At 39.7% G+C, this 22,666-nt stretch overlaps 1 protein-coding gene across 1 annotated transcript; it reads left to right on the top strand.

Annotated features, from left to right (window-relative positions):
* Window positions 1-888: 888 nt before the first annotated feature.
* Window positions 889-4,744, top strand: LOC142482999 (uncharacterized). The gene is made up of 4 exons (XM_075583104.1): window positions 889-1,015; window positions 1,923-2,833; window positions 3,455-3,593; window positions 4,001-4,744. The coding sequence occupies exon 2, from the start codon at window positions 1,931-1,933 to the stop codon at window positions 2,744-2,746; it is 816 nt and encodes a 271-aa protein (XP_075439219.1). The 5' UTR covers window positions 889-1,015; window positions 1,923-1,930; the 3' UTR covers window positions 2,747-2,833; window positions 3,455-3,593; window positions 4,001-4,744.
* Window positions 4,745-22,666: the final 17,922 nt, after the last annotated feature.

The following is a 22,666-nucleotide window of genomic DNA, read 5'->3' as shown; positions in this document are numbered from 1 at the left end:
CCAGTGGATATGCGCTATGTAACAGATGTAACTCACTTTGCTCTTACCAGTGGATATGCGCTATGTTACAGATGTATCTCGCTTTGCTTTTACCAGTGGATATGCGCTATGTAACAGATGTAACTCGCTTTGCTTTTACTAGTGGATATGCGCTATGTAACAGATGTAACTCACTTTGCTTTTACCAGTGGATATGCGCTATGTAACAGATGTAACTCGCTTTGCTTTTACCAGTGGATATGCGCTATGTAACAGATGTTACTCACTTTGCTTTTACCAGTGGATATGCGCTATGTAACAGATGTAACTCGCTTTGCTTTTACCAGTGGATATGCGCTATGTAACAGATATATCTCGCTTTGCTTTTACCAGTGGATATGCGCTATGTAACAGATGTAACTCGCTTTGCTTTTACCAGTGGATATGCGCTATGTAACAGATGTAACTCGCTTTGCTTTTACCAGTGGATATGCGCTATGTAACAGATGTAACTCGCTTTGCTTTTACCAGTGGATATGCGCTATGTAACAGATGTAACTCGCTTTGCTTTTACCAGTGGATATGCGCTATGTAACAGATGTAACTCGCTTTGCTTTTACAGTTGATGCTGCAATATTTTTTTAAATAATTATGTAACAGAGCGTAGTAACATGCTTCGAATGTAAAATTGACAATTAACTTTACCCTAAGATCTTTGTATTGTATTCATCTGCTATAAACTGCAAGTAGAAAATAAAATGTACTGCAGAAAACCCCAAAAAGGAAATAATTGCTATCAGGAAGTTACAGTTAGCTATGGCCTCCCTAAAAGGTAACTTGAGGCCTATGCTACAGTAGATGCAAGCAAGGTCAGAGTATGAGGTCAGTGGTAGGGAGATATGACATCACAACATTATGACCTCATTCTGCCATGGGTATAAATGACAGCTGCACAGGGACAAGGGCAGTGTCCTAAATCCTGTAACATCTCCAGGAATGATTCACCTTCAGCTTGTGGCACCTGAACCATCTGCATGTTAGTATATATTTTTTTTTTATAAAGGAACCATAGAGTTTTTATTTGACGAATTTACCAGGAAAATGTTACGTTCTCTAAGATGCATTGTTTTTCCAAGCTTTCTCTATTTAAGCTAAAATCTTGTATATAATGTACTGTATAACCCTTTTCACTCATTGTAACTATGTATTTGTAACCATGTATTTGTCATTATAACTCTGTACCCAGGACATAGGTGAGAACGAGAGGTCTCAATGTATTACTTCCTGGTAATTTTGTTTATAAGTAAATAACTAAAGTTTCCATCGAGCAGGGAAACGATGAATGCTAACCTTGTCCCTCCAGATCCGAGATACATACAGCCTCACAGGCTATAGAATTATGGGTAGGGTTTTTTGGAACTGGACACTGATTATAGTACTTATCTATAGCTTATCTAACTGACCCGACCCTGAAAGAGGCGGTGTACATATAGGCGTATACAGGAATATCAGAGCCAGGAGGAGAGTAGCCACGGCTAATTAATCTCTGCCCCAAGGATAGTGCAGTTGGGAGGTTTCTGGTCAGTATACTAGGGTTAATCATACGAAGGTTTGGGATTTATGTGTTTATCCTGCCCCTTGCTTTTTCAAAACATTTTGCTTCTCACGACTAATCCCAAGTTGTGTGTAAGGCACTAGTGTCTCCCAAGTTGTGTGTAACTCTGTCCCAAGTTGTGTGTAAGACACTAGTGTCTCCCAAGTTGTGTGTAACTCTGTCCCAAGTTGTGTGTAAGACACTAGTGTCTCCCAAGTTGTGTGTAACTCTGTCCCAAGTTGTGTGTAAGACACTAGTGTCTCTGTGTAACATGCTGTCTTAACGGTGGGTGGTTGCTGCTCACCGATGCTTCACTTGCTCATTGAGATTTCTTTTTTTTTCTTTATAGAAAACTTAATGTCTTCCCCCTTCTGCCCAAACCTGACCATCTGCCTCCTTCACAAGGCTATGTACCAATACTCCAAGAGAGACAACCAGGACAACCAGGACAACAAAGATAAAATGTCTGGAAACATCCAGGACAACAAAGATAAAATGTCTGGAAATAAACTGGTGTGTCCTGTCCATGGATCTGCTGACGACACCACCCCAAAGTCTCCAGGTCTGTCCCATGACTCAGACAAGGAGGTCTACAATTTGCAGAAGCGAAAATCCTCAGGTCTGTCCCATGACTCAGACAAGGAGGTCTACAATTTGCAGAAGCAAAAATCCTCAGGTCTGTCCCATGACTCAGACAAGGAGGTCTCCAATTTGCAGAAGCAAAAATCCTACCATGAGGACAAGAAGAAAACTCTATATTGTCTGATCCATGGATCAGGCGAGAGCTACCAAAAGCAGCCGAGTAAGAAGCCAAGTGACATGTCGAGTAACAAGCCAAGTGACATGCCGAGTAACAAGCCAAGTGACATGCCGAGTGACATGCCGAGTAAGAAGCCAAGCAACACGCAAAGTAACATGCCATATTCATATTGTCTGATCCATGGATCAGGTTTGGGCTACCAAAAGCAGCCGAGTAAGAAGCCAAGTGACATGTCGAGTAACAAGCCAAGTGACATGCCGAGTAACAAGCCAAGTGACATGCCGAGTAGCAAGCCAAGTGACATGCCGAGTAAGAAGCCAAGCAACACGCAAAGTAGCATGCCATATTCATATTGTCTGATTCATGGATCAGGTTTGGGCTACCAAAAACAGCCGAGTATCAAGACTAAGTAACACGCCAAGTAACCCACCAAATAAGCTGTTTGGTACATGGAGCAGCCTAAGCGTCCAAGGAGGAGAAGACATCATACACAGCACAAGGTGGGGCTCACTCTGGTTCTGATGTTATCTCTCACCCTGCTTTTCTGAAGGAATACACAGCTATTCATTAACTTTCATTCTCCTAAAGCATACTCAGTATAAGTTACACAGCATGCATCTGCTTACTACTCTCAGTATAAGTTACACAGCATGCATCTGCTTACTACTCTCAGTATAAGTTACCCAGCATGCATCTGCTTACTACTCTCAGTATAAGTTACACAGCATGCATCTGCTTATTACTCTCAGTATAAGTTACACAGCATGCATCTGCTTATTACTCTCAGTATAAGATACACAGCTATCTCTCTGCACTCAGTATCAGTACACCGTGCAGTGTGATGTAGGGGAGACTTACAGAAGGCCCCCCAGCATTGTGAGGTCACAGCCTATAACCGGCAACATTGTGTATAAATGGCAGCTACTCAGGGCCAAGGGCAATGTCCTAAATCCTGTAACATCTCCAGGAATTATGTAGTGTTGACTACACCCTTTCCTCCAACTGATCAGACCCCACCTACCTCTACCCACCTTTCCCCCAACCTTTCTCTCCTACCTCTCCCCACCCCCCAACTTTCCTAGTCCTAGAGGTTACAGGGTGTGTGCATTTTGTGCTTGTAGAAGGGAATCATGACCTCCTCATACCTGGCACGATGCCTGAGCAGTGGAGCAGGGTATGAGTATCGTTCAACACCAACAAAGGAGGTCCAGCCACTCTGCCTGGGGCACCGCATGGAGTCCGATGCAAGCAAAAAGCAAGGTACTGATCCAAAGATCCAGTGTGTGAGCATGATCCACAGAACTAGTGTGTGAGCTCATGATCCACAGAACTAGAGCGTGAGCTCATGATCCACATAACTAGAGCATGAGCATGATATACAGAACCAGAGCGTGAGCATGATAAAGAGAACCAGAGCGTGAGCATGATATAGAGAACCAGAGCGTGAGCATGATAAAGAGAACCAGAGTGTGAGCATGATATAGAGAACCAGAGCATGATAAAGAGAACCAGAGTGTGAGCATGATATAGAGAACCAGAGCATGATAAAGAGAACCAGAGTGTGAGCATGATATAGAGAACCAGAGCGTGAGCATGATAAAGAGAACCAGAGTACATCTAATGTTGAAATTCTTGCTGCTAATTGTCTGAATTTGTGTCTCTTTTAGCTTCAGAGCTCAGACCTAGTATCCAATGAGCAATTCCCCATCAACACATGGGAAAATGTCTCAAACTCGCCATTCGAGATCCAGCCTTCCATCATCCAAGAATACAGTGAGTCCTTCCCCAATAGCACCAGAGCCTGCATGTCCAACAAAAACTTCCCCATCAGCACCGGAACTGAAAAGTGTTTAACGATCCATTTTCCATCAACACCAGCGCCCGTGTTCAACCAGCCTTTTCCCCATCAGCACTAAGGCTGTGATCTCTAAAACACAATCTGAGCTCCCACCACTGATATTTGAGGTGAATCCGACATTAATCATCCCTGAGCCAAGAATCCAGGTGTTCTGAGCAGCAAATAGTCGGATTCTCCTTGCCACCAATTCACCTCAAAGTCTGCTGATGTCACCAGCATTGTGGATGAATCACAACAACAGTAATAATTGGTCCTCTACGCACCATCATAAGTCTCCAAAAGAAAACAAGCAAGATCATCTGGGCATCACATAGGAAATCCAGGATCCCTGAGCTCTCACGTCCCTTCCTGTAAGAAAAAGCCAGGCTTTCTGAGTCCCCCCCCCCAGCAAACCAAGATTCCTGAGTAATTCCATCTCTCGTCAGCACTCCAGGGCTTTCATTCAGAACTCCAGCTCTGAACTTTGACCTTATGCATTCATGTTTGAATTCATCCCTTTGGAAATGTTCTACTCATGCTGCTGTCAGGAATAAAAAGCTGTAACGCGAATACACCACCTGCGTCTTATTTGGGGTGTTGTGTTGATGTGTAGGGGGGGTAGCTAATGGTAGTTGATGGGGGGTAGCTTGGTGGGGGGTAGCTGGGTGGGGGTAACTGGACTCCTTGTCTCCACCACATTGTAATGTCACCTGGCTAAGGTCAGGACAAACTTGCTCAAGGAAAAGGAAAGCATCTCTCCAATCTTCATTAAAGAGCTTCAAGAGAACCAAATCATCCACTCCACCTAAATCACCTCCAAGAAGTCCTTCCCAATCCCATCTGAGAAGCCCTTCCCATTCTGAAGAATTTTCATATTCTTCTCTCTCCCCCTTCATCTCTCTTCCCCTCCTTTCTCTCCAATTCTGTCTCCCACACCTCTCCGCCATTCTCTGTCTTCCCCACTCTCCCACCTACTTCTCTCTTTTCTCCCTCCTCCCCTCCCCGACTTCCTCCCTTCTCTCTCCCCCTCATTATCCTCACTGGGACATTTTTATTAGTGTTAAACGTTTGATGAAACTGCACCAAGCAGTGAAACGCGTTAAGTATGACGTTATTTTAGTGAGGGCTGTTTCAGTGAACTGAGCAGTGCGGAAGCCAGATTGTAGAGAGTCTTGGAGAAAACGGGTGGTGAGAAAATGGAGCAAGCGAGAGAATACAAGACGTTAAAGGAATTTAGTGGCAAAAGGCAGGAGGGAGACAGGACGATGGTTAGAAAGACAGGTATGGTCAAGCTTGCTGTTTTTGAGTAATGGTATAACTGTTACATGTTTGAAGGAGGAGGGAAAGGTACCAGAGTAGAATAAGGAGTTAAAAATGTGTGTGAGCATAGGTATTATAGTAGGAGGAAGAGGTTTTAGGAGATGGGAGGGAATGGGGTCAAGAGGGCAAGTGGTAGAGGGAAAAGAGATCAGCAACAACACATACTCTGTGACAGTGGAAAAAGTGTTGAGGAAGGTATTAGGAGAGTTAGGAAGAGGTGGAGGATGAGAGGATACAGAGGGGACGTAGGGATTCCACCTTTTCCTTGAAATAGTCAGCAAAGTCCCTCCAATGATAGAGGAAGAAGAACAGGCAGGAGAGGGTGGTCTGAGTAGGGAGTCAAAGACCGAGAAGAGTCGGCGTGGGTTAGACTTGTGCGTTTTGATTCATGAAGATAAGTAGATTTGTTTTGCCTGAGAGAGGGCAGAGTTGAAACAGGATAGCATAAATTTGTAGTGAATGAAGTCTGCGAGCGTATGAGATTTCCTCCAGAGGCGTTCAGAGGAACGAGCGCAGGAACGCAGCATGCGCGTGTGGGAATTTAGCCTGGGTCTAGGGTTAGAAGGGCGAGGACGGCAGAGAGAAAGCGGGGCATGTAGATCAAGAGAGGAGGATAAGGCAGAGTTGTAGTTCCTGACCAGGTTGTCAGGGTCTGTAGCAGGTAGATAGGGCTGTCAGTATTTCGATCCCACGACCTCTAGTACGTCATTTTAACACCCATTATTTTATATATGTGTTGTATTAATAAAGTTTATATTTTATACACTAATCACCAGAGGGTGAACTTGAGTGCTACACTGGGTTCTTCTCTACCCTTTCTACCTATTCATTGTATACCCAAAGCACCGTTCACCGTTCACGTCCACATTCTATGAGGCAGCAGCAGGGGCTCCCCTATCACCTTATCCAGGGTCTGTAGCAGAACTGAGAGAGGAGAGGGAGGAGCGTAAAGTGGAATCAAAAGAGAAGGGGAGAAGTGAGGGAGAGAAAATGAGATGAGGTGATGGTCAGAGAGAGGAAAGGGAGAAATTGGAGAGAGAATATTTTTTTTGTGAAAACCAGGTCTAGGTAGTGGCCATCCTGGTGGTGGGTGCTGGCTGCAGTCCAATGGAAGCGTGGTCTTTGCATAACCGGTAAATGCCTTATGTTTTTTTGCACGGTAAACAAGCAAATGTTTTAGCTTTAAATCACCTAATGCATTTGCTCCAAGCAAAAGAGTAAGCCTCTCCTTTGCCACTTAAAAACCCCTACCCCTTCCTACTCTACCCCCCCTCCCTCCCCATGCTCCCTTCTTTCCCTCTCTTTTTCAGGAGTCTATCACCCGGGACCACTGAGTGACCGAGAGGTCGACCACACCCTCGGGTGGGTTATCAGTGCCCCCTCCCCCCCATCTTACTCCCCTCTGTCAACAAAAAGTAAAAAATCAATATTATGGTATTGTGTAATCACTACTCTATACTGTTTATTATGTAATGTATCAATACCTAATAAAAATGTTTGGGGGGAAAAAACCAGGCATAGAAGTTTCCTCTATTGCAATGTAGGTCCTACTGGGCATTTTCTTCCAATAGAGCCCAGTCTCATCTACATTGAATACTTGACGAGACCAATAGCCACCGTCCTCTATCATTTTTGCTAATTTAGCATGGAACATTTTAGCTGCCTCCTGATCAGCACTAGCAGCTTCCCGGGCACGGTTATGTTATGTAAGTTTGCCCTGTCTTTAAAACGCATAACCCTCTTCCAGAATCCAGAGGGAGTTGTTTTTTTGCCTGGATCACCCCAAAAGAAAGAAGAGAATATAGTGCACAACTGTTTGTGATTTCTGAAGGGGAAGGAATCATGGCTCTGTATATAAGAAGTGTGTCTGTATATAAGAAGTGTGTCTGTATATAATAAGTGTGTCTGTATATAATAAGTGTGTCTGTATATAATAAGTGTGTCTGTATATAATAAGTGTGTCTGTATATAATAAGTGTGTCTGTATATAAGAAGTGTGTCTGTATATAAGAAGTGTGTCTGTATATAAGAAGTGTGTCTGTATATAATAAGTGTGTCTGTATATAATAAGTGTGTCTGTATATAATAAGTGTGTCTGTATATAAGAAGTGTGTCTGTATATAAGAAGTGTGTCTGTATATAAGAAGTGTGTCTGTATATAATAAGTGTGTCTGTATATAATAAGTGTGTCTGTATATAATAAGTGTGTCTGTATATAATAGGCAGATTAAGTAGTGTTCAGTTTTCCTGGACCACATGTATAATATACTAGGACGTAACCTCGGGATGAAAGAGACAGAACAATAGTGCAGACCAATATGACAGTTTTATCTCAAAAATAGCGATACAAACAAATGTGCTCACATTATGTAACTATGTTGCTCACATTATGTAACTATGTTGCTCACATTATGTAACTATGTTGCTCACATTATGTAACTATGTTGCTCACATTATGTAACTATGTTGCTCACATTATGTAACTATGTTGCTCACATTATGTAACTATGTTGCTCACATTATGTAACTATGTTGCTCACATTATGTAACTATGTTGCTCACATTATGTAACTATGTTGCTCACATTATGTAACTATGTTGCTCACATTATGTAACTATGTTGCTCACATTATGTAACTATGTTGCTCACATTATGTAACTATGTTGCTCACATTATGTAACTATGTTGCTCACATTATGTAACTATGTTGCTCACATTACGTAACTATGTTGCTCACATTATGTAACTATGTTGCTCACATTACGTAACTATGTTGCTCACATTACGTAACTATGTTGCTCACATTACGTAACTATGTTGCTCACATTACGTAACTATGTTGCTCACATTATGTACATTTGATATGGGCACATTACAAATGTTGGACGCGTATGGTCGTAGCCTGTCATGGAGGATGGGGATCGTGCTGTTCCCTGTCCCTCTGAGGTAGTTCCGGGTAGCTGAGGGAACCCTTCCTTCGGCTATGTATTCCGCATCACTTCCAGTCGGATTGTCATCACATCCTCCCGGATGGTAGCGCCCGGAAAACATGGTGATCCGGCAGTGATAGCAATAGAGAGGGACCTCGCTCTAACCCCTTGATGGTAGAGGCGAGCTGCCTAGGGAGAGGGTCAAAATATACATAGAAATGCACCAAGGAAGGCACAATGAAAGATCCCTTTGTAGGCGCACTGCAGACCTTTATAAAATAATGCGGTATGGGGTGAAAAAAAGTGTGTATAAATTAATTTTATTAATAAATGTGTATTAAAAACTGGTATATATGTTGTCTTTATTATTCATATACTGTATTAAAAATAGACTCTAAATAGTCTATGATCTACTATAGTCAACCTGTAGATATTAAAGACAAAAAGCTGTCCTGGTAACTCTGAACCTATTGTAGTTGGTGAAAACACAGCGTGTTGTGCCCGGTGATCTCCAATGCTGATCACATATCGTTGCACAAGGCTTTTGATGTTATTCCTCTGCTGTGTTACCTATGTTTTTTTCGTACAGGATAGGTTCAATATGAATGAAAATTAATTCTCAAAACCCATAGTTATATGGCCAAGATTGCATCCATGTATCTTGTAGAACGGTACAAAGTAACCATACGTCTAGTTGATGGTTTGTATACTGTTAGTTGTATTCATATGAGTGCTCAATAATGTATGGGGTGCAGATGGCATTTGAACATCACCTTGTTCACTTAGTGATGTTTAGATTGTGGTTTCCACATATAGACTGAGCCTATTGATGTCATTTGCATCTAATTTGTTAGTGAAGAATTTTGTTGACTAAATATCTGTGCAGTTGTCTCTCTTCCATCTAAAACAAATCGATGGATGTTTAGCTGCTACTTTCTTTTTCCCTCAATTGTGCGTTTTGACTGAGAAAGGAACAGGCTTTTGGCTCAGACAGTGCTGCAGCCATGTAGTTAATAATGCTGTTAATGTTTCAAAAACGCAACTTTTTATTTCCACATGGATTAAAGAAAACACAGTATGGGCACGTCATTACATAAGTCCAGGTTGTTAGTGGAGTGGTTGTGTACAGATATTATTATATTTTCTTATGTTTACCATACCGTTTGTAGCAGCTAGTGTATTCTATGGCAAAGGTCCTATTGCGCATGCGCCAGACTGAAAGCGGTCTCACCGCGTTGCTTGGAATGATTGCAGTGTGCCTACGAGAGGAGCTGCTTGCTGTACCTCTTGCCTTATAGCCAGGTAAGTGCGGGTAGATAGTGCAAAGTTAGTACAAGCGATAAATAGCAGTTCTAATTTGGCATATAGTAGCGATATAAAATTGCCATACTTGTCAGTGATTTTTGTTTTCCCTCAAAATCGCGATTCAACGTTCAAGTGCGGACGTCACTTCCCTGCCTCACATCCCGATCCACGGGCATTTTTCAGATGCAGCATCTGACTGCAGATAAGTTCACTTTCCCCCGGTATGGAAATTAACTTTCATTTTGTGTGTGTTGTGTATGTTGTATGTGTTGTGTGTGTGTCTACCACCGGCATACAAAAAAGAAAAATGGCGTCACTTTGAAAATGTAACTTCACTTTGATTGGAGGAGACAGGTCACGTGATCATGCCATCGCGCAAAAAATCACTTGGCTCTGTCTCCTTCAATTTCGCGCCTTTGCCAGCTCTGTCTGACGTGCGCGCTGGCGCCATCTATAGACATCTTCAAAGAGGACCATAGATGTGACGCGCAGCGTGCATGCAGCCACCCCTCTGTTCCGCTCCGTCTGCTATAGTATCGACGCAGCCTAAGATACGCAGCTTTCTCTCTCAGCGTACTACTCTCAGTATAAGTTACACAGCTATTTATCAGCTTACTACTCTCAGTATAAGTTACACAGCTATCTCTCAGCTTATTACTCTCAGTATAAGTTACACAGCTATCTCTCAGCGTACTACTCTCAGTATAAGTTACACAGCTATCTCTCAGCTTATTACTCTCAGTATAAGTTACACAGCTATTTCTCATCTTATTACTCTCAGTATAAGTAACACAGCTATCTCTCAGCGTACTACTCTCAGTATAAGTTACACAGCTATTTCTCAGCTTACTACTCTCAGTATAAGTTACACAGCTATCTCTCAGCATACTACTCTCAGTATAAGTTACACAGCTATCTCTCAGCTTACTACTCTCAGTATAAGTTACACAGCTATCTCTCAGCGTACTACTCTCAGTATGTTACACAGCTATCTCTCATCTTACTACTCTCAGTATAAGTTACACAGCTATCTCTCAGCTTACTACTCTCAGTATAAGTTACACAGCTATTTCTCAGCTTATTACTCTCAGTATAAGTTACACAGCTATCTCTCAGCGTACTACTCTCAGTATAAGTTACACAGCTATCTCTCAGCTTATTACTCTCAGTATAAGTTACACAGCTATCTCTCAGCATACTACTCTCAGTATAAGTTACACAGCTATTTCTCAGCTTACTACTCTCAGTATAAGTTACACAGCTATCTCTCAGCGTACTACTCTCAGTATAAGTTACACAGCTATTTCTCAGCTTATTACTCTCAGTATAAATTACACAGCTATCTCTCAGCTTATTACTCTCAGTATAAGTTACACAGCTATCTCTCAGCTTATTACTCTCAGTATAAGTTACACAGCTATCTCTCAGCTTATTACTCTCAGTATAAGTTACACAGCTATCTCTCAGCGTACTACTCTCAGTATAAGTTACACAGCTATCTCTCAGCTTACTACTCGCAGTATAAGTTACACAGCTATCTCTCAGCTTATTACTCTCAGTATAAGTTACACAGCTATTTCTCATCTTATTACTCTCAGTATAAGTTACACAGCTATCTCTCAGCTTACTACTCTCAGTATAAGTTACACAGCTATCTCTCAGCTTACTACTCTCAGTATAAGTTACACAGCTATCTCTCAGCGTACTACTCTCAGTATAAGTTACACAGCTATCTCTCAGCTTACTACTCTCAGTATAAGTTACACAGCTATCTCTCAGCTTACTACTCTCAGTATAAGTTACACAGCTGTTTCTCAGCTTATTACTCTCAGTATAAATTACACAGCTATCTCTCAGCTTATTACTCTCCGTATAAGTTACACAGCTATCTCTCAGCTTACTACTCTCAGTATAAGTTACACAGCTATCTCTCAGCTTACTACTCTCAGTATAAGTTACACAGCTATCTCTCAGCGTACTACTCTCAGTATAAGTTACACAGCTATCTCTCAGCTTACTACTCTCAGTATAAGTTACACAGCTATCTCTCAGCTTATTACTCTCAGTATAAGTTACACAGCTATTTCTCATCTTATTACTCTCAGTATAAGTTACACAGCTATCTCTCAGCTTACTACTCTCAGTATAAGTTACACAGCTATCTCTCAGCTTACTACTCTCAGTATAAGTTACACAGCTATCTCTCAGCGTACTACTCTCAGTATAAGTTACACAGCTATCTCTCAGCTTACTACTCTCAGTATAAGTTACACAGCTATCTCTCAGCTTATTACTCTCAGTATAAGTTACACAGCTATCTCTCAGCTTACTACTCTCAGTATAAGTTACACAGCTATCTCTCAGCGTACTACTCTCAGTATGTTACACAGCTATCTCTCATCTTACTACTCTCAGTATAAGTTACACAGCTATCTCTCAGCTTACTACTCTCAGTATAAGTTACACAGCTATTTCTCAGCTTATTACTCTCAGTATAAGTTACACAGCTATCTCTCAGCGTACTACTCTCAGTATAAGTTACACAGCTATCTCTCAGCTTATTACTCTCAGTATAAGTTACACAGCTATCTCTCAGCGTACTACTCTCAGTATAAGTTACACAGCTATTTCTCAGCTTACTACTCTCAGTATAAGTTACACAGCTATTTCTCAGCTTATTACTCTCAGTATAAATTACACAGCTATCTCTCAGCTTATTACTCTCAGTATAAGTTACACAGCTATCTCTCAGCTTATTACTCTCAGTATAAGTTACACAGCTATCTCTCAGCTTATTACTCTCAGTATAAGTTACACAGCTATCTCTCAGCGTACTACTCTCAGTATAAGTTACACAGCTATCTCTCAGCTTACTACTCGCAGTATAAGTTACACAGCTATCTCTCAGCTTATTACTCTCAGTATAAGTTACACAGCTATTTCTCATCTTATTACTCTCAGTATAAGTTACACAGCTATCTCTCAGCTTACTACTCTCAGTATAAGTTACACAGCTATCTCTCAGCTTACTACTCTCAGTATAAGTTACACAGCTATCTCTCAGCGTACTACTCTCAGTATAAGTTACACAGCTATCTCTCAGCTTACTACTCTCAGTATAAGTTACACAGCTATCTCTCAGCTTACTACTCTCAGTATAAGTTACACAGCTGTTTCTCAGCTTATTACTCTCAGTATAAATTACACAGCTATCTCTCAGCTTATTACTCTCCGTATAAGTTACACAGCTATCTCTCAGCTTACTACTCTCAGTATAAGTTACACAGCTATCTCTCAGCTTACTACTCTCAGTATAAGTTACACAGCTATCTCTCAGCGTACTACTCTCAGTATAAGTTACACAGCTATCTCTCAGCTTACTACTCTCAGTATAAGTTACACAGCTATCTCTCAGCTTATTACTCTCAGTATAAGTTACACAGCTATTTCTCATCTTATTACTCTCAGTATAAGTTACACAGCTATCTCTCAGCTTACTACTCTCAGTATAAGTTACACAGCTATCTCTCAGCTTACTACTCTCAGTATAAGTTACACAGCTATCTCTCAGCGTACTACTCTCAGTATAAGTTACACAGCTATCTCTCAGCTTACTACTCTCAGTATAAGTTACACAGCTATCTCTCAGCTTATTACTCTCAGTATAAGTTACACAGCTATTTCTCATCTTATTACTCTCAGTATAAGTAACACAGCTATTTCTCAGCTTACTACTCTCAGTATAAGTTACACAGCTATTTCTCAGCTTATTACTCTCAGTATAAGTTACACAGCTATTTCTCAGCTTACTACTCTCAGTATAAGTTACACAGCTATTTCTCAGCTTACTACTCTCAGTATAAGTTACACAGCTATCTCTCAGCATACTACTCTCAGTATAAGTTACACAGCTATCTCTCAGCTTACTACTCTCAGTATAAGTTACACAGCTATCTCTCAGCGTACTACTCTCAGTATAAGTTACACAGCTATCTCTCATCTTACTACTCTCAGTATAAGTTACACAGCTATCTCTCAGCTTACTACTCTCAGTATAAGTTACACAGCCATTTCTCAGCTTATTACTCTCAGTATAAGTTACACAGCTATCTCTCAGCGTACTACTCTCAGTATAAGTTACACAGCTATCTCTCAGCTTATTACTCTCAGTATAAGTTACACAGCTATCTCTCAGCGTACTACTCTCAGTATAAGTTACACAGCTATTTCTCAGCTTACTACTCTCAGTATAAGTTACACAGCTATCTCTCAGCTTACTACTCTCAGTATAAGTTACACAGCTATCTCTCAACGTACTACTCTCAGTATAAGTTACACAGCTATCTCTCAGCTTACTACTCTCAGTATAAGTTACACAGCTATCTCTCAGCTTATTACTCTCAGTATAAGTTACACAGCTATTTCTCATCTTATTACTCTCAGTATAAGTAACACAGCTATTTCTCAGCTTACTACTCTCAGTATAAGTTACACAGCTATCTCTCAGCATACTACTCTCAGTATAAGTTACACAGCTATCTCTCAGCTTACTACTCTCAGTATAAGTTACACAGCTATCTCTCAGCGTACTACTCTCAGTATGTTACACAGCTATCTCTCATCTTACTACTCTCAGTATAAGTTACACAGCTATCTCTCAGCTTACTACTCTCAGTATAAGTTACACAGCTATTTCTCAGCTTATTACTCTCAGTATAAGTTACACAGCTATCTCTCAGCGTACTACTCTCAGTATAAGTTACACAGCTATCTCTCAGCTTATTACTCTCAGTATAAGTTACACAGCTATCTCTCAGCGTACTACTCTCAGTATAAGTTACACAGCTATTTCTCAGCTTACTACTCTCAGTATAAGTTACACAGCTATTTCTCAGCTTATTACTCTCAGTATAAATTACACAGCTATCTCTCAGCTTATTACTCTCAGTATAAGTTACACAGCTATCTCTCAGCTTATTACTCTCAGTATAAGTTACACAGCTATCTCTCAGCTTATTACTCTCAGTATAAGTTACACAGCTATCTCTCAGCGTACTACTCTCAGTATAAGTTACACAGCTATCTCTCAGCTTACTACTCGCAGTATAAGTTACACAGCTATCTCTCAGCTTATTACTCTCAGTATAAGTTACACAGCTATTTCTCATCTTATTACTCTCAGTATAAGTTACACAGCTATCTCTCAGCTTACTACTCTCAGTATAAGTTACACAGCTATCTCTCAGCTTACTACTCTCAGTATAAGTTACACAGCTATCTCTCAGCGTACTACTCTCAGTATAAGTTACACAGCTATCTCTCAGCTTACTACTCTCAGTATAAGTTACACAGCTATCTCTCAGCTTACTACTCTCAGTATAAGTTACACAGCTGTTTCTCAGCTTATTACTCTCAGTATAAATTACACAGCTATCTCTCAGCTTATTACTCTCCGTATAAGTTACACAGCTATCTCTCAGCTTACTACTCTCAGTATAAGTTACACAGCTATCTCTCAGCTTACTACTCTCAGTATAAGTTACACAGCTATCTCTCAGCGTACTACTCTCAGTATAAGTTACACAGCTATCTCTCAGCTTACTACTCTCAGTATAAGTTACACAGCTATCTCTCAGCTTATTACTCTCAGTATAAGTTACACAGCTATTTCTCATCTTATTACTCTCAGTATAAGTTACACAGCTATCTCTCAGCTTACTACTCTCAGTATAAGTTACACAGCTATCTCTCAGCTTACTACTCTCAGTATAAGTTACACAGCTATCTCTCAGCGTACTACTCTCAGTATAAGTTACACAGCTATCTCTCAGCTTACTACTCTCAGTATAAGTTACACAGCTATCTCTCAGCTTATTACTCTCAGTATAAGTTACACAGCTATTTCTCATCTTATTACTCTCAGTATAAGTAACACAGCTATTTCTCAGCTTACTACTCTCAGTATAAGTTACACAGCTATCTCTCAGCTTACTACTCTCAGTATAAGTTACACAGCTATCTCTCAGCTTATTACTCTCAGTATAAGTTACACAGCTATCTCTCAGCGTACTACTCTCAGTATAAGTTACACAGCTATCTCTCATCTTACTACTCTCAGTATAAGTTACACAGCTATCTCTCAGCTTACTACTCTCAGTATAAGTTACACAGCCATTTCTCAGCTTATTACTCTCAGTATAAGTTACACAGCTATCTCTCAGCGTACTACTCTCAGTATAAGTTACACAGCTATCTCTCAGCTTATTACTCTCAGTATAAGTTACACAGCTATCTCTCAGCGTACTACTCTCAGTATAAGTTACACAGCTATTTCTCAGCTTACTACTCTCAGTATAAGTTACACAGCTATTTCTCAGCTTATTACTCTCAGTATAAATTACACAGCTATCTCTCAGCTTATTACTCTCAGTATAAGTTACACAGCTATCTCTCAGCTTATTACTCTCAGTATAAGTTACACAGCTATCTCTCAGCTTATTACTCTCAGTATAAGTTACACAGCTATCTCTCAGCGTACTACTCTCAGTATAAGTTACACAGCTATCTCTCAGCTTACTACTCGCAGTATAAGTTACACAGCTATCTCTCAGCTTATTACTCTCAGTATAAGTTACACAGCTATTTCTCATCTTATTACTCTCAGTATAAGTTACACAGCTATCTCTCAGCTTACTACTCTCAGTATAAGTTACACAGCTATCTCTCAGCTTACTACTCTCAGTATAAGTTACACAGCTATCTCTCAGCGTACTACTCTCAGTATAAGTTACACAGCTATCTCTCAGCTTACTACTCTCAGTATAAGTTACACAGCTATCTCTCAGCTTACTACTCTCAGTATAAGTTACACAGCTGTTTCTCAGCTTATTACTCTCAGTATAAATTACACAGCTATCTCTCAGCTTATTACTCTCAGTATAAGTTACACAGCTATCTCTCAGCTTACTACTCTCAGTATAAGTTACACAGCTATCTCTCAGCTTACTACTCTCAGTATAAGTTACACAGCTATCTCTCAGCGTACTACTCTCAGTATAAGTTACACAGCTATCTCTCAGCTTACTACTCTCAGTATAAGTTACACAGCTATCTCTCAGCTTATTACTCTCAGTATAAGTTACACAGCTATTTCTCATCTTATTACTCTCAGTATAAGTTACACAGCTATCTCTCAGCTTACTACTCTCAGTATAAGTTACACAGCTATCTCTCAGCTTACTACTCTCAGTATAAGTTACACAGCTATCTCTCAGCGTACTACTCTCAGTATAAGTTACACAGCTATCTCTCAGCTTACTACTCTCAGTATAAGTTACACAGCTATCTCTCAGCTTATTACTCTCAGTATAAGTTACACAGCTATTTCTCATCTTATTACTCTCAGTATAAGTAACACAGCTATTTCTCAGCTTACTACTCTCAGTATAAGTTACACAGCTATTTCTCAGCTTATTACTCTCAGTATAAGTTACACAGCTATTTCTCAGCTTATTACTCTCAGTATAAGTTACACAGCTATCTCTCAGCGTACTACTCTCAGTATAAGTTACACAGCTATTTCTCAGCTTACTACTCTCAGTATAAGTTACACAGCTATCTCTCAGCATACTACTCTCAGTATAAGTTACACAGCTATCTCTCAGCTTACTACTCTCAGTATAAGTTACACAGCTATCTCTCAGCGTACTACTCTCAGTATAAGTTACACAGCTATTTCTCAGCTTATTACTCTCAGTATAAGTTACACAGCTATCTCTCATCTTACTACTCTCAGTATAAGTTACACAGCTATCTCTCAGCTTACTACTCTCAGTATAAGTTACACAGCTATCTCTCAGCTTATTACTCTCAGTATAAGTTACACAGCTATTTCTCAGCTTATTACTCTCAGTATAAGTTACACAGCTATCTCTCATCTTACTACTCTCAGTATAAGTTACACAGCTATCTCTCAGCTTACTACTCTCAGTATAAGTTACACAGCTATTTCTCAGCTTATTACTCTCAGTATAAGTTACACAGCTATCTCTCAGCGTACTACTCTCAGTATAAGTTACACAGCTATCTCTCAGCTTATTACTCTCAGTATAAGTTACACAGCTATCTCTCAGCGTACTACTCTCAGTATAAGTTACACAGCTATCTCTCAGCTTATTACTCTCAGTATAAGTTACACAGCTATTTCTCAGCTTATTACTCTCAGTATAAGTTACACAGCTATCTCTCAGCTTATTACTCTCAGTATAAGTTACACAGCTATCTCTCAGCTTACTACTCTCAGTATAAGTAACACAGCTATTTCTCAGCTTACTACTCTCAGTATAAGTTACACAGCTATCTCTCAGCATACTACTCTCAGTATAAGTTACACAGCTATCTCTCAGCTTACTACTCTCAGTATAAGTTACACAGCTATCTCTCAGCGCACTACTCTCAGTATAAGTTACACAGCTATTTCTCAGCTTATTACTCTCAGTATAAGTTACACAGCTATTTCTCAGCTTATTACTCTCAGTATAAGTTACACAGCTATTTCTCAGCTTATTACTCTCAGTATAAGTTACACAGCTATCTCTCAGCGTACTACTCTCAGTATAAGTTACACAGCTATCTCTCAGCTTATTACTCTCAGTATAAGTTACACAGCTATCTCTCAGCTTATTACTCTCGGTATAAGTTACACAGCTATCTCTCAGCGTACTACTCTCAGTATAAATTACACAGCTATTTCTCAGCTTACTACTCTCAGTATAAGTTACACAGCTATCTCTCATCTTACTACTCTCAGTATAAGTTACACAGCTATCTCTCAGCTTATTACTCTCAGTATAAGTTACACAGCTATCTCTCAGCTTATTACTCTCAGTATAAGTTACACAGCTATCTCTCAGCGTACTACTCTCAGTATAAGTTACACAGCTATCTCTCAGCTTACTACTCGCAGTATAAGTTACACAGCTATCTCTCAGCTTATTACTCTCAGTATAAGTTACACAGCTATTTCTCATCTTATTAATCTCAGTATAAGTTACACAGCTATCTCTCAGCTTACTACTCTCAGTATAAATTACACAGCTATCTCTCAGCTTACTACTCTCAGTATAAGTTACACAGCTATCTCTCAGCGTACTACTCTCAGTATAAGTTACACAGCTATCTCTCAGCTTACTACTCTCAGTATAAGTTACACGGCTATCTCTCAGCTTACTACTCTCAGTATAAGTTACACAGCTGTTTCTCAGCTTATTACTCTCAGTATAAATTACACAGCTATCTCTCAGCTTATTACTCTCCGTATAAGTTACACAGCTATCTCTCAGCTTACTACTCTCAGTATAAGTTACACAGCTATCTCTCAGCTTACTACTCTCAGTATAAGTTACACAGCTATCTCTCAGCGTACTACTCTCAGTATAAGTTACACAGCTATCTCTCAGCTTACTACTCTCAGTATAAGTTACACAGCTATCTCTCAGCTTATTACTCTCAGTATAAGTTACACAGCTATTTCTCATCTTATTACTCTCAGTATAAGTTACACAGCTATCTCTCAGCTTACTACTCTCAGTATAAGTTACACAGCTATCTCTCAGCTTACTACTCTCAGTATAAGTTACACAGCTATCTCTCAGCGTACTACTCTCAGTATAAGTTACACAGCTATCTCTCAGCTTACTACTCTCAGTATAAGTTACACAGCTATCTCTCAGCTTATTACTCTCAGTATAAGTTACACAGCTATTTCTCATCTTATTACTCTCAGTATAAGTAACACAGCTATTTCTCAGCTTACTACTCTCAGTATAAGTTACACAGCTATTTCTCAGCTTATTACTCTCAGTATAAGTTACACAGCTATTTCTCAGCTTACTACTCTCAGTATAAGTTACACAGCTATTTCTCAGCTTACTACTCTCAGTATAAGTTACACAGCTATCTCTCAGCATACTACTCTCAGTATAAGTTACACAGCTATCTCTCAGCTTACTACTCTCAGTATAAGTTACACAGCTATCTCTCAGCGTACTACTCTCAGTATAAGTTACACAGCTATCTCTCATCTTACTACTCTCAGTATAAGTTACACAGCTATCTCTCAGCTTACTACTCTCAGTATAAGTTACACAGCTATTTCTCAGCTTATTACTCTCAGTATAAGTTACACAGCTATCTCTCAGCATACTACTCTCAGTATAAGTTACACAGCTATCTCTCAGCTTACTACTCTCAGTATAAGTTACACAGCTATCTCTCAGCGTACTACTCTCAGTATAAGTTACACAGCTATTTCTCAGCTTACTACTCTCAGTATAAGTTACACAGCTATTTCTCAGCTTATTACTCTCAGTATAAATTACACAGCTATCTCTCAGCTTATTACTCTCAGTATAAGTTACACAGCTATCTCTCAGCTTATTACTCTCAGTATAAGTTACACAGCTATCTCTCAGCTTATTACTCTCAGTATAAGTTACACAGCTATCTCTCAGCGTACTACTCTCAGTATAAGTTACACAGCTATCTCTCAGCTTACTACTCGCAGTATAAGTTACACAGCTATCTCTCAGCTTATTACTCTCAGTATAAGTTACACAGCTATTTCTCATCTTATTACTCTCAGTATAAGTTACACAGCTATCTCTCAGCTTACTACTCTCAGTATAAGTTACACAGCTATCTCTCAGCTTACTACTCTCAGTATAAGTTACACAGCTATCTCTCAGCGTACTACTCTCAGTATAAGTTACACAGCTATCTCTCAGCTTACTACTCTCAGTATAAGTTACACAGCTATCTCTCAGCTTACTACTCTCAGTATAAGTTACACAGCTGTTTCTCAGCTTATTACTCTCAGTATAAATTACACAGCTATCTCTCAGCTTATTACTCTCAGTATAAGTTACACAGCTATCTCTCAGCTTACTACTCTCAGTATAAGTTACACAGCTATCTCTCAGCTTACTACTCTCAGTATAAGTTACACAGCTATCTCTCAGCGTACTACTCTCAGTATAAGTTACACAGCTATCTCTCAGCTTACTACTCTCAGTATAAGTTACACAGCTATCTCTCAGCTTATTACTCTCAGTATAAGTTACACAGCTATTTCTCATCTTATTACTCTCAGTATAAGTTACACAGCTATCTCTCAGCTTACTACTCTCAGTATAAGTTACACAGCTATCTCTCAGCTTACTACTCTCAGTATAAGTTACACAGCTATCTCTCAGCGTACTACTCTCAGTATAAGTTACACAGCTATCTCTCAGCTTACTACTCTCAGTATAAGTTACACAGCTATCTCTCAGCTTATTACTCTCAGTATAAGTTACACAGCTATTTCTCATCTTATTACTCTCAGTATAAGTAACACAGCTATTTCTCAGCTTACTACTCTCAGTATAAGTTACACAGCTATTTCTCAGCTTATTACTCTCAGTATAAGTTACACAGCTATTTCTCAGCTTATTACTCTCAGTATAAGTTACACAGCTATCTCTCAGCGTACTACTCTCAGTATAAGTTACACAGCTATTTCTCAGCTTACTACTCTCAGTATAAGTTACACAGCTATCTCTCAGCATACTACTCTCAGTATAAGTTACACAGCTATCTCTCAGCTTACTACTCTCAGTATAAGTTACACAGCTATCTCTCAGCGTACTACTCTCAGTATAAGTTACACAGCTATTTCTCAGCTTATTACTCTCAGTATAAGTTACACAGCTATCTCTCATCTTACTACTCTCAGTATAAGTTACACAGCTATCTCTCAGCTTACTACTCTCACTATAAGTTACACAGCTATCTCTCAGCTTATTACTCTCAGTATAAGTTACACAGCTATTTCTCAGCTTATTACTCTCAGTATAAGTTACACAGCTATCTCTCATCTTACTACTCTCAGTATAAGTTACACAGCTATCTCTCAGCTTACTACTCTCAGTATAAGTTACACAGCTATTTCTCAGCTTATTACTCTCAGTATAAGTTACACAGCTATCTCTCAGCGTACTACTCTCAGTATAAGTTACACAGCTATCTCTCAGCTTATTACTCTCAGTATAAGTTACACAGCTATCTCTCAGCGTACTACTCTCAGTATAAGTTACACAGCTATCTCTCAGCTTATTACTCTCAGTATAAGTTACACAGCTATTTCTCAGCTTATTACTCTCAGTATAAGTTACACAGCTATCTCTCAGCTTATTACTCTCAGTATAAGTTACACAGCTATCTCTCAGCTTACTACTCTCAGTATAAGTTACACAGCTATCTCTCAGCTTACTACTCTCAGTATAAGTAACACAGCTATTTCTCAGCTTACTACTCTCAGTATAAGTTACACAGCTATCTCTCAGCATACTACTCTCAGTATAAGTTACACAGCTATCTCTCAGCTTACTACTCTCAGTATAAGTTACACAGCTATCTCTCAGCGCACTACTCTCAGTATAAGTTACACAGCTATTTCTCAGCTTATTACTCTCAGTATAAGTTACACAGCTATTTCTCAGCTTATTACTCTCAGTATAAGTTACACAGCTATTTCTCAGCTTATTACTCTCAGTATAAGTTACACAGCTATCTCTCAGCGTACTACTCTCAGTATAAGTTACACAGCTATCTCTCAGCTTATTACTCTCAGTATAAGTTACACAGCTATCTCTCAGCTTATTACTCTCAGTATAAGTTACACAGCTATCTCTCAGCGTACTACTCTCAGTATAAATTACACAGCTATTTCTCAGCTTACTACTCTCAGTATAAGTTACACAGCTATCTCTCATCTTACTACTCTCAGTATAAGTTACACAGCTATCTCTCAGCTTATTACTCTCAGTATAAGTTACACAGCTATCTCTCATCTTATTACTCTCAGTATAAGTTACACAGCTATCTCTCAGCTTATTACTCT

The sequence above is a fragment of the Ascaphus truei genome, unplaced genomic scaffold, assembly GCF_040206685.1.
Source record: "Ascaphus truei isolate aAscTru1 unplaced genomic scaffold, aAscTru1.hap1 HAP1_SCAFFOLD_286, whole genome shotgun sequence".
Taxonomy (NCBI): Eukaryota; Metazoa; Chordata; class Amphibia; order Anura; family Ascaphidae; genus Ascaphus; species Ascaphus truei.
This window is presented reverse-complemented; position numbering and strand designations above follow the sequence as displayed.

Coding starts and splice junctions, on each gene's coding strand:
- LOC142482999 (XM_075583104.1), top strand. CDS start 1,931: ATGTCTTCCCCCTTCTGCCCAAACCTGACCATCTGCCTCCTTCACAAG.